The 12,683-nt window shown below is 41.9% G+C and overlaps 1 protein-coding gene across 4 annotated transcripts in view; it reads left to right on the forward strand.

Annotated features, from left to right (window-relative positions):
- Positions 1 to 11,571, forward strand: part of lepr (leptin receptor) — a 30,956-nt gene extending 19,385 nt beyond the window's left edge. For 3 of the 4 annotated variants that reach the window (XM_029001599.1, XM_029001600.1, XM_029001602.1), the window contains 14 exons: positions 2,268 to 2,401; positions 2,495 to 2,639; positions 3,485 to 3,757; positions 3,840 to 3,942; positions 4,131 to 4,333; positions 4,532 to 4,683; positions 4,847 to 5,000; positions 5,836 to 5,918; positions 6,072 to 6,285; positions 6,893 to 7,099; positions 7,862 to 7,945; positions 8,064 to 8,157; positions 8,759 to 8,834; positions 10,154 to 11,571. In XM_029001599.1, the coding sequence (XP_028857432.1) occupies positions 2,268 to 2,401; positions 2,495 to 2,639; positions 3,485 to 3,757; positions 3,840 to 3,942; positions 4,131 to 4,333; positions 4,532 to 4,683; positions 4,847 to 5,000; positions 5,836 to 5,918; positions 6,072 to 6,285; positions 6,893 to 7,099; positions 7,862 to 7,945; positions 8,064 to 8,157; positions 8,759 to 8,834; positions 10,154 to 10,975 (2,744 nt within the window). In that variant the 3' untranslated portion in view covers positions 10,976 to 11,571. The remainder of the gene's footprint in view (positions 1 to 2,267; positions 2,402 to 2,494; positions 2,640 to 3,484; positions 3,758 to 3,839; positions 3,943 to 4,130; positions 4,334 to 4,531; positions 4,684 to 4,846; positions 5,001 to 5,835; positions 5,919 to 6,071; positions 6,286 to 6,892; positions 7,100 to 7,861; positions 7,946 to 8,063; positions 8,158 to 8,758; positions 8,835 to 10,153) is intronic. The other variant, XM_029001601.1, reaches the window with a different exon arrangement.
- Positions 11,572 to 12,683: the final 1,112 nt, after the last annotated feature.

Raw genomic sequence — 12,683 nt, forward strand, 5'->3', positions numbered from 1 at the left:
CCGCGTTCGCCGCGCCGGGCTGAGTCCTTCGCGGCGTTTCTTCTCCTCTGCTTTCCACCTCTGCGCTTTTGGGTGGGTCGCTGGCATTCTGTCACGACTACGGACTTACGAGGGAAGGAAGCGCAGAGGTTTGACATGTTGGGAAGGGGTTTTTATTAACAAATAAACAATAAAGAAACACAAATAAAGACTGGCGCGGTGGCCGAAAACGATTTAACTTAAATAAGGAACTGAAACAAACCCGTAGGCGTGTGGCGATTGCCAGAACTCAAAACACATAAAACTAAATCAGGTCAAGTTCGTGCAGAGAGTTCACGAAAATGCCAGCGACCCCGAACGGGCAGAAACTTCCGGCATTTATGGGGCGTCAGGATTGGCTTCCGGTGTGGAGCCCAGCTGCAGGCAATCCTGACAATATTCAGTCTTGAATACTAAAAAAAACTTCACTGTACAATACATAATATATGTTTCTCATGTTCAATCAATCGCCAACACCATTTATTATTTGTATTTCCTTTTATTTATCTGAAAGCATCCAAACATTCTTCTCTGTGCATTTTATAATTGGACACAAACCTTATTTACTTTACTTTACTTAGCAGACACTTTTATCCAAAGCGACATACAAGAGGAAGACACCAGAAATTCTCATTCGGTTTCTATAGATTTTGAGTTACAAAACTAAGAGCCCTGATAAGGCCTAACTTGTCAGTAAAAGAATATGATTGTTATTGTAAGAGCCATGTAATGGTAATAAAATACAACAGTGAGGGCTACTGTGCTGCTAATTTGGGATAAATCAAGTGAAAATTGTATATTGCATTGGTGCTCCTTTTATCAGTCCTTCTGATGCAGAGACGTTCAGAATGAATCATCTGAGCATTTTTCCCCCTTTACCCTGAGCACTTTCATCAGTTTTTTCCCTGGTTTATCGTGTGGCTGTAAAGTTTAGATATCTATATAAAGAGCAGCTTCCTGTGGGGAAGTTGCACCATCTGAGGGTATCTGCTACCCTTTGTGAGATAAATTTTCACAGAATGTGCAGAAAGCACTCAGGGAAGGTCTGGCCCTACAGATACACTTCAAGTCAAGTCAAGTCAAGTCAACTTTATTGTCAATTCTGCCACATGTACAGGACATGCAGAGAATTGAAATTACGTTACTCTCTGACCCATAAAAGTAACATTAAATACAAAAACAGTAACAGTAACGAATACAGAGTATAAATACAATTTAAAAAGAAAGGCACAATATACAATTTTAAAAACACCATATACAAATAAGGGCACATGGTGGAGAGTGCAACATCAGGAGAGTGCAAAAACCAATAGTGCAACAGAGTTTTAAGTTTAAAGTGACGAAGTGAAAGTGAGGTAGATGGCAGACCAGAGCTGCACAGAGTGCATGGTCAGTTTGTGTGTGTTAGGGTTCAGAAAGTTTGTGGAGCAGAAGAGGGGAGTGGGGGCAGAGCCGGGAGGGAGTTGAGTTTCCTGACCGCCTGATGGGTGAAGCTGTCCTTCAGTCTGCTGGTCCTGGCCTGGAGACTCCGCAGTCTCCTCCCTGATGGCAGCAGGCTGAAGAAGGTTTGCATTGGGTGGGTGGGATCAGCTGCTATGCCGAGGGCTTTCTTGGTGAGGCGTGTACTGTAGATGTCTTGGAGGGAGGGGAGAGGGACACCGATGATTCTCTCAGCTGCTCTTACTGTGCGTTGGAGAGTTTTTTGGCAGGACGCATTGCAGGCTCCAAACCACACAGTGATGCAGCTAGACAGGATGCTCTCGATGGTTCCTCGGTAGAATGTGTGCATGATGGGGGCTGGTGCTCTTGCTCTTCTAAGTTTGCGGACAATATGTAAGACAATATGTAAGCGAATGTTTGTGACAGGTTGCACCAAAATCAAGAAAATTACAATGAGTAATTGCATTTGCAAGTTTAGAATAGAATATAAGAAATTTGTAGGGATTATATTACTGGGTTTATGTAACTTAAATGTATACTCAGTCATTGAAAGCTACTATAGCCAGGATAACCATTACACATAGTTTCAGATAAAGTGATAAGGTTTATTAGAACACACTATCAGTCAGTGCATTTTTCAAATCAAAGCATAAGTGATGAATCAGTCAGAAAATACGGATCATATTTGTTTCAATCTAAATAACAGGTTCAATTATGATAGGTTGCAATTTAAGGCACACTGATTGCTTAATTCTTTGCTTGTGGATAGTTCATAAAGGCATTTATATTGTTCAATTGCTTCTTTGCAGACCCTCCAGTTGGTGTGAAGTACATCACCACAGTAGAGAATGAGGGGATACTGAAATGGCAAGCTCCCATGGCTAGTAGTGAGCCACTCCATTACCAAGTACGCTACTCCAGCAGCAAACTGCGTGGATGGAAGGTAATAGCTTTTTGTGCATGATTAATGTATTATTGTTTTTCTTAACCTGTACTTTTGTGTTGAAATGTCACTTTTTTTCCCCCTTATTTTCAGCATTTACGGGAAATTAATGAGACCTGGGCGTCTCTGAGTGACCTTTCCCTTAACACTGTGTACACGGTTCAGGTGCGTAGCCAGAACCTGCTGTTCCTGGATCACTGGAGTAATTGGAGTCAGCCATTTTACCTGTGTCCAGATGGTAAGTCCCCTTGTTTTATGGCAGGGTAGGGGTAGTAATCAGTTTGATGTTTTAAGGGAGTTTAGGTAAGTCGCACTACATAAGAGTGTCTACCAAATGGGGCGTGGTAGCTTGGGTGTCCTCAGGGTTCTCGGGTTTTCTCCCACCACCCAAAATAGGCCACAATTCTTATTTAAATGCTCAAACAAACTGGCTTTAGTCAACACGTTCATACCTCTGACCATGAAGGGTTAGAGGTACTACATTGCACAATCTATTCTGCCTGCACAGATTACAGCAGGAATAAAATATGCAAAATATTTAGGTGATATATACAGAGCAATTAGTTAATCATCCTAAGTCCTTTGGCCAGTATGTGTGTTTTTGAAGTAGGCGTTATTCTGCTGTCTGTGTTCTCTGTTTGTTGACAAGTCTTCTATGACTGTGTATGACCATGAGATATTACTCTCTGTGAAAGCAGTAATAATAATCCCATTTTAATAATAATCCCAAATCTTCGCTTGTGAGGTACACTTTAATTTTGTTGATGTGCTATGGGAAAAAAAATGGTCTCCGAAATACGTAAATGTGAATATAACGTCCTGCACATTCAGACCATTGTTGTTTTTGTAGACTGAAAATGTTCCCCCACTTTATTCTCAGATTTCAGAGAAAACTGACACAACACTTAATGTTTTTCAAAAATGTATTCATTGCCCAATGTCCTCTCAGGATGCAGGTAATATTTCTGTGTTCTGCTGGGCCCAGTTGCCATGGTAACTATGGCTGGAACGACGGCCTCAAGCCTGAGGGACAAAAGTAAAAAAACTAGATCTAGATGTTATCCCCTTCTTCTTGTGCTCTAGTTTACAGCTACGAGCCTCAGGTGGTATTCACCAACCCTGGAGAAGAGGTGACCATTCGCTGCACAATGCACAACGCGCGCCGGAATGCCACCAGCATCCGCTGGTGGCTGAATGGCCAGGAGCCGATCCCAGAGAGCCGGTACACGGTCATGAGTGAGAGCGCGAGCGCCGTCAGCTGGAGGGCCGAGAGGCCGGGGTTTGATATGCTCCTCTGCTGTGACCAAGGAGAGAAGGACCACTGCAGCCTCACCTATGCAAAAGTCTTCACCAGAGGTGGGTGTGAAACTGCACTGTACTGAACTGTGCTGCCCTTCACAGCCACTTTAATTTACTTCTGGACGTCTTTTACTTACAGGAGGGTTCAACGCAGGCATTACATGTCAGACAACTGTTGACTCCACTAATACAATGACCTGCAAGTGGAACAAGAGCTCTTGGGATGTCAGATTCTTGTACAGGTACACAACTTTTTGTCTCACAGCAACTAAATAAACAGTACAACATGAATTGAGTTCAATCGATTAAGTTTTAATGTAAAGCCAAAGACCTTTAGTATAACCAAGGTATTATGTTCACAATAACGTAAGGCATTGTACTGCATTTCCTTCCTAATACCTCTGTGGCTTTGTGTTTTTCACGTGACCAGGCGTTTTGATGGTCCGTGCGAGAGTATGTCCAAGGAGCTAAAAGGTGCAATACCCGAAGTGGAGTGTGATCGAGTGGAGCAGATGAGAAAATGTACCTTGCGTATAGTCCGGCTGATCTCCTGCTACGAACTGTGGCTGGAAGTGGTTGGAGGGCAGGGAGAAGTGTGTTCACTTCCTGTATACATAACACCCATTGATGTGGGTGAGTGTTGCCACATATCAGATGTGGTGTCTTAGCTTTGCAAGCTACTCCCTGTTCCAGGGCAATGCTTGGTAACAATAAGATGAAGCTTTAAGACATTTTTTTTCTTGCTCAGATTCCACATAAATGGACTTGATGCCAATTGCAACATCTGATTGTGAATGACTGTAGTCTTAAAGAAACTTTTTTTTTTTCCAGTGAAGCCATTCCCACCCACAGATGTGCTGGCAGTCACAAGGCCCAACGGCAGCCTGAGGCTGGAGTGGAGCCGCCCTGACCTGCCTGCCTATGCACTGCAGTATGAGGTGCGCTACGCTGCTGCCCTGGAGAGATCCAGCACACCTTGGCAGGTAGGCTTGCCAGAGCACAAGTTGAAATTTGGTTCTTGGTTCCGGAATTTTCAGGTATTTTAGTGGAATGCACACTGACATGACTGACTGACTGGAGTGGTGGTGGATTTGATTTCTGTTCATATTACCATAAAGAATATTTGTGTGTATTTCGTTCCTGCAGAGGCTTGGACCCATGCTGGAGCCATGGGCTGAGGTTGTTATCACAGAGCCATGTGCAGTATATAAGGTTGAGGTACGCTGTGTAAGGCATAATGGCTCAGGTTACTGGAGCGACTGGAGCGACGTGCATTATTCTACCATTTCTAACAGCAAAGGTGAAGCTCTTTACCTACCATTATTAGGAAAGTGACTGTGGGAAAGTGTCTCTGCATGTGTACATTTGATAATAGATGTGAGCAATCTACATGCCAGTCAGCCTCAATGTTAAAACCACCTGCCTAATATTGTGTAGGTCCCCCTTGTGCTCCCAGAATCCATTGAGACATTGGTTCCACAAGACCAGTGGTATCTGGCACCAGGGCTGTACAAGCAGATCCTTTATGTTATGTAAGTTGTCAAGTTGGGGACAAATCTGACTTATTTTTTCCAGCACATTAAACAGGCACTGAGATCTGGGGAATCTGGAAGTCAAGTGAACTCATTCCAAAACCATTCCTGAACAAGGTTTCCAGAGGTTTTTTTAAAGTGTGATCCTATTAGATGAGGTTATAAGAAGGGGTTTATGTAGTCTACAGCAATCAAGCCTTCATTTTTGGTAGGCACTAACCAGTGCATATTTTAAGCGCTGCTATTATTTCGATCCAGTCATAAACTGTCCCTTATCTAAGTCACTCAGAACCGAAGACTTTCAAAAAATACTTTTCACTCACCTTGTAAATCAATGTTATATGCTTTAGCCTTTTGTGGTTTTAATGTTGTGGTTGATCAGTGGAAAGCATTTCCAAAATCTTAATGATTTCATGTTCAATGTAGCAATTTTGAATATGTCTTAGAAAAAAAGCAGTTCTTTAAATTTTAATTAATTTAAATATTTTTTAAAATGCTGTATTTCTTCTATCAAGTATGTGATACTTGACCATGAGTGTCTAATGACTCAGTACAGCAATGCAGCCATGTAACTCTCATGACTGCCTGCTGTGTTACCTGCAGCTCCTGACAGTGGACCAGATTTCTGGCGAGTGCTCCATGAAGATCCCTTAAGGAATCAAACCAATGTCACCCTGCTCTTTAAGGTATGTACGTTTCTTTCAAGTGAAATTAATGCTGGAATGCACTCCATTTCTTTCTAATTTGTGAATAGTTACCAATTTCCATGGCAACCAGTTTGAGAGATCCTTTGTTCCAGAATAAACAGAGAAAAGATTTGTGTGCATTCTCTCGTTTAGCCTCTACCACCAGAAGATCCACCAAACTGTGCAGAAGGATTTAGAATTCAGCACCAGGCTTCTGGCGGGGCTGCTTGGTCAAATGAAACCGATCAGGTGGCTTCTTACGTGTTCCAGTGGGGACAGGAAGACCATACGGTCACTGTTATGTCCCGGAATGCCATGGGATTTTCACACAAGAATATCAACATGACGTTAACCAAGCCCTCAAAGTGTGAGTATCAAAATAATAACTTGGTGGTGTAGACAGCCTGTTGCACGGGGTCCCATTTATTATTCTACGTGTTCCGTTTTTAAATGTAATACGTCATGCTAAAGGCCAGGGCTTTTTCGCAGATTAAATTAAATCAGTGTTTGCTGAACGTTTAGCCACTCGCTGAAGGTCAAGATGTCCTTTAATTATAACATTGTGAGATCATGTATCAGACTCAGGCGATGGCATTAAAAGACGCATCAGAAAGGGCACCGTCATGCATATTTCTACCGAAGCAATGAATCTAATTGACTTTGCGGCATTTTAATGCAGACTGCATAAATAGCTGTGACCATGAGGGAGGTTGATAAAGCTCTGCTGCTCTTTTTTTTTTTAACACTCACTTATTTGTATTTTCATTATTAGTGTGTAATTGCTTTGACGGAAGCAATTTGTTGTTCTAATGTAACAGCGGACCTATTAGCTGTCACAAAACTCTTATTTCTCAGCTAAGTAGGACCAGCTTGGCTTTTTAAATAATTAGATTTGTTTCTGAAATATGTCATCTGAAAATTTTAAAAGGTGTCGCTGGTGTTTTTTAAATGACTGTCTGCTGTTTACTTTCCAGGCCGTTGTGTACGTGCGTTCAGTGCTCTGGTGGTGAACAGTACCTGTGTGGCTTTATCCTGGACCCTGCTGTCTGATAGCCCAGCTCCTCTGTCCTTTGTAATTGAGTGGTCAGAGGAGAGCCTGGATGGGGAGCTAGGAGGAGTGGCCATGTCAAGACCGAAGTGGGTCAGAGTGCAGGCTTTTGATCGGACTGCCCAACTACATGGTATGTTTGGCCCCCATTCCCTTTACATTTGCATATATGGCATTGCACAGATGCTCTAATCCAGAGCAACATACACGAGTACTTTGTAGTTCATATCTGATAATTCATACCTGTATGAAGAATTAACATTAACAGAATTAACATTAGTTAATGTTTTTGGAAATGGAGAAGTTAAATGTCCTTAATCCTTGAAGAGACTCTGCTGGGGAGTCACAACTTAAAAGTCTGGATGTAGATCTTGGTCATCTGTTGATGAGAGGAGGCTCAAGATGAGAAGGACAAGAAATGATCTGATGCTCCTTCAGTGATAAGCATTTACATTTACAGCATTTATCAGACGCCCTTATCCAGAGCGACTTACAATCAGTAGTTATAGGGACAGTCCCCCCCTGGAGACACTTGTCTTGCTCAGGGACACAATGGTAGTAAGTGGGGTTTGAACCTGGGTCTTCTGGTTCATAGGCGAGTGTGTTACCCACTAGGCTAGAACCACCCAAGCACCACCTTGAAGGCAGTGCATGTGTTGCAGCAGAGGCGTAGTGTGTGAGAATTTATGAATTCATATTCCTATATTAAGACATACATCTGTGCATAATGATTTATTTGCATTCTAACTAGCTAAAAAAAAGTAAATTATCATATATAAAGTTTATTAGTGTTGACTAACTATGTTTTCTTCTTTGACCTCTTCTTCCTCCCCTCTGTTCAGCACAACAGCACAGTAGTATAATAGACATTGTTACTCTTGTGCTCTTTGTTCAGGTCATTTCTCAGATTCGGGGAAATATCAATTTTCTCTCTACACTGTGCTTGTAGATGGAGAAGGTGAGCCAGTTCACTGCACTGGTAAGTCCTTTTTTAAAGGATTACATTTGATTTTTTTGATGGAGATGATTGGGGTAGATTGTGGTCATTTTTGCCAAAGATTGAGCCTAATGATTGGATTTTCTCTTCTACCTTCCAGTCACAAGAGATGACCCTGCGGCCTACATGCTCCTGATGATTATAGCCTTTCTGTCTGTGGTCCTGTTTGTCACTCTCATAATCTCCCAAAATCAGTAAGAAGCCTCTGTTTGTTTCCAGGTTGCAAGATGTCTGGAGTACCAGCCTTTCCTCCATACAGCAGTGCAAGGACAACATTTGACTGATTAAAAAACATTTCTAAATGACCAGGGACTTTTTCAAACCCGCATCTTGTGATTTACACATTAATTGTTGTGATTTACACATTAAAATTTCTATTTATTTAACACATAATTATAAATATATTTAATCTGACAAGAGTTAGCTATTACTCAACAAACAGTGCTTCTCACAGGAGGTTGAATAATGTGGAGCAGAAAAAAATATTGATACCTGGGTCACATAGACAGTTTGTTTGAAATAACATTGATATGATCAGATGGCGAGATATGATTTATAATTTATTATCCAAAAAAGCAAGAGGCCCAGAATACTAAAATACTCCTGTGTCGGGTGTTGGCCTCTGGTGGCAGAGGTCTGCTCGGGCTAATACATGACAATACATACATTTGCCAATTATACATGCTTACAGATACTAGGCTAATCATATATGTAAATGTTATGTAGATATTATCTATTATAAATGCATCTATTATGTAGAATAGATGTTCATGATGTTCTGCTCCTCTGTTTCAGGATGAAAAAGCTGGTGTGGAAAGATGTACCAAACCCCAACAACTGCTCCTGGGCTCAAGGCATAGACCTTAGAAGGGTGAGATATACTTGTGCTTAATTTTTTTTATACATCATATTAATAGCATAATAATAAAATTTATCCAGTACACTCTACCTAATCTGCAGGTAGAGTACCTTCAAGCCTTTTATTAAATATTGGTTGATTCTCAAGATTCCTTGAGCGGAGATACGTTTTGTGGGACATTGTGGGACATTGAGAACGGAGGAAAACAGAGGGGGAAGGAAGGAGACTGGACCTTGCACATATATTTGCTTCTCCAATTTAAAAGTTTCTTCCTGATGCATCATCATCCTTCATCTTCTGGGTGACAGCCAGCATGTGTAACTAGCCAGCAGTCCTTTCTTGTTTATTTACATGTATTTATTTTGATGTCCAGAAGACATACTTGGTGTGACACTCGCAAACACTTCTCACATGTCTGTCACTAAAATCAGTACCAGTAAGCTTTGAACACTGCTTCAGAGGGACTTGATGTAAATTTAATATTGACCATATTCTGGCATATTCTATATATATTTATTGCCTTTTAATATCTAAAAGGGGCTCTTTTGTATTTTATATTTTAAAGCACTTGTTTAAGTCATTCAGAATAAGTTTCTGCAAAATTATGTAAATGTACATTTCTTTTCCTACTGTACCAGGAAAGAAATCTTAGTTACGGCTGGAAATTAGATCTATATTGAAATTATGTGTTTACCGCTCATACTGAAAGGTTCAATTACTCATCAGGCAATTGCATCGTGTTGCTAAGTAGCTAACGTCTTTACTTGAGTAAAATGAGTGTTATAAGTCATATTTGATCTTGGATAGAATGTGTGCTCTGTAGCAAGTCATGTGGGGAAAAACCACACCTCATGCTTTTCATAAAGCTGCAGCCCATTGTTATGGAAGCCTGGGTAACTTCACAACCATTATTCCATCATGTGCAATTTCCTCATAATGAGGAACAGCCATTGACGAGCACTTTTTAAAGGCTTCATTTAGGTGCCTGGATGTGTGTATCAAATGAGGGTTTATTTTGGGCAGTGGGAAAGGAAGTGTTGGACTGACCCTCTCAACTCATGACCTTTAGCGAAAGACTTAATGGCTCTACTCCAGGAATCATGTGGCACTGAGCTCGGCCCCTTCATTTCAACGATACAGTAGGGCAGAGAAGGGGATTAATAAAAGGTCAAAGTTATACTTCCTTTCTGTCTCTTGTTCGGTGGGTAGAACTAGATGTCTGTTTGCACTGTGAAGATCTGCTCATTCATGAAGGTTTCACGTGTGAAGCAGGGGGAGGGAATGATCCTAGAATTAGCCACTTATGAGTCTTTAATGTTTTCACCATACAGGTGGAGAACATTGAGAGCCTGTTCAGACACCCAGATGGCCTCACCTCTTGTCCTTTGCTGCTGGTCTCTGAGATAATCTCAGAAGCTGAGATCATAACCAAGTCCGGGCCACCAGTGCCAGAAAAAGAGAAAGAAAACGAGAGAATTCCAAGGAACCTGAAGCTCACTCAACTTATAGAGAGCGATGAAGCTCTTACTGTCGAAACTTCAACAAAGACCCAAGAGTCATCTGGCCAGTCGTCAGTAATGTACACCACAGTGCTGCAGTCTGACAAAGCCAGACTGTCCCACAAGCAAGAGGAGAACCAGAGCAGCTCCAGTGATGAGGGCAACTTCTCCGATATCTCCGGCTCCTTCACTGGAGGTCTGTGGGAGCTGGAAAACTTCACCCCTTCCTCCAGAGAGCTTGACACCCATCGCTCCTATAACTCCATGGCCGAGTTCTCTGAGACATCAGAGCATGATGATGAAGCTCTTGAGAGCAGAGGGCTGGTGAAGGATCTTTACTATCTGGGCATGGGGTCTCAGGATGAGGAGGATGAAGATGAGGTGGAAGAAGAACACAGAGACGCTGACGATGGTGATTATGATGAAGGCAAAGAGAGCAGTGGGGACGAGCAAGATCTGAACTCTAGAAAAGAGGCGCAGACACGCGTTGAACCACCTGAAGAGCACAACCCTCTGTCGGCACGACACAGTTCAAGGAACAGCACCTCAAGCTCTGCCTCACAGAGGGCCGTGCCACCCTACCTGCCTCAGTTCAAGGCTGCTTCCTCCAATCCTCTCAGAGGTAGGGCAGGAGACAGCGCCCTCACACTGTGATATGTGGTACTGCAGCTTAGAAGGAAACAGAAAGGACTGTGCTCTGGTCACACTACGGCCCTTAGCAACTGGTTTTAGATCAGTTCGGCAAGCTACGGGGATGACCTCGCCACAAAACGCTGGCCCCAGATCAGCTGACAATGTGAATATTCGTGACAATGAGACTCCTGTGCCATCTGCCTGTAACTTCATGGATCTGAATGTAAATTTGACAGGGTTATCATGATGCCTGTCATATCTTTGCACCTTGAGTCAGGCTGAAGGATGAGGATGAATAGTCACAGCAATTCAGAGAGGAATAAAAGATGGATTCTGCTCCCAGAAGCAAGGCACTGGTGTATGGTCGATGATCACAAGATCTCGAAGTGCGTGACTGGCGCTGGAAAACTGCATTTTAAGCTTACACGAACGTCTATTTTTGTTGTATGTGCACAATCTTCAAAAGGTTTAATATATAACAAAAACAACAGCAAAAACACATCCCATTAATTTTCACTGCGTGATATATTTTTTTTGTAAAGAAGGCTGTGTGAATTTACATTTGTGTACGGTGGAAGAATGTGTAATATATATATAAAAAACAGAGACCAAGATAATTGTTGAATGTTTCTTGTCAGTTTATTTGAGCAACAAGAATAATTTTTTTGCAATAATAGCTGATTCCATTAGCAAGTCACAGAATGCCTAAGTTGGGGGTAGGGGTCTGTCAGTACTTCTACGGAATGTTTCTTTGGATATCTGAAATGCGGTGATTCACTTTTCTTATGTAGACAGCCTTGATGAAACAAAAGACATGAACCACAATGTTCAGAATGCATCATGAAGTGCACCGGGAATACATACAAAGAGAGGAATATATTTCAGGCTCACAAACCAGGTTGTTATGGCACCTGAATTCTGAAACATTTTGTGCATGGCAAGTCATTATGAGAGCTTTAAGAGGCTCCATTTCAGGATTCTATACACTGTGAAGCATGTTCCTTTTATAATTTCTTATTTTGGTGATGAATTACTAGGTAAGTCCTCTGCTGTCACTGAGAGGTTTCATTTATTTGCTATTTCGTTGGTACTCACTGCTGAAAAGGTGTGACTGGATGTGACTCCTAGATCATATAAATTGTACGTCTACTTCTGTGATGGCCTGCAGAGGGCGCTCCCGACCAATTATTAATGTCTTCCTGCAACGATTCATCATGAACAATACAAACAAGACTACTTTTTCTGAATTTGTGGACAAAAGAATGTATATCATAAAATGCTATAGATTTATGGGGGGAATATTTCATAATGAGATTTTCTGGTTACACCTGAGGGTTTCGTCCTGGGTACTCTTTTGAGCCACACATCCAAATCCATATGTAGTTTTCAGCTCATTAGTTCTTTTACTGTAATAGCTTCTTAATAATGCTTTATTCTGATTCACAGAGGCCCAAAAGGCTTGAAAGTGAGCAGTGCTTGACTCTCGCGGTCATCAGTTTGAATGGCCCTTCTGTATGCAGTCATGTGTCTCTTTGCACTTCCACCCCAGTGATATACATTCTCCTACAGGCATAATAATATAATGACGCTGACTAAAACAGGCCAGGCAGTTTTAACAAGGTTCTCTCTCGCATTCTTCCTGACTCATCAGCTTTGCTGTGGGGTGGATGTCCGCCTGTCCAGTTAAAAATGCATGCAGGCAATGGGGACCGTGTGGATCGGGTTGGTC

The sequence above is a fragment of the Denticeps clupeoides genome, chromosome 13, assembly GCF_900700375.1.
Source record: "Denticeps clupeoides chromosome 13, fDenClu1.1, whole genome shotgun sequence".
NCBI lineage: Eukaryota > Metazoa > Chordata > Actinopteri > Clupeiformes > Denticipitidae > Denticeps > Denticeps clupeoides.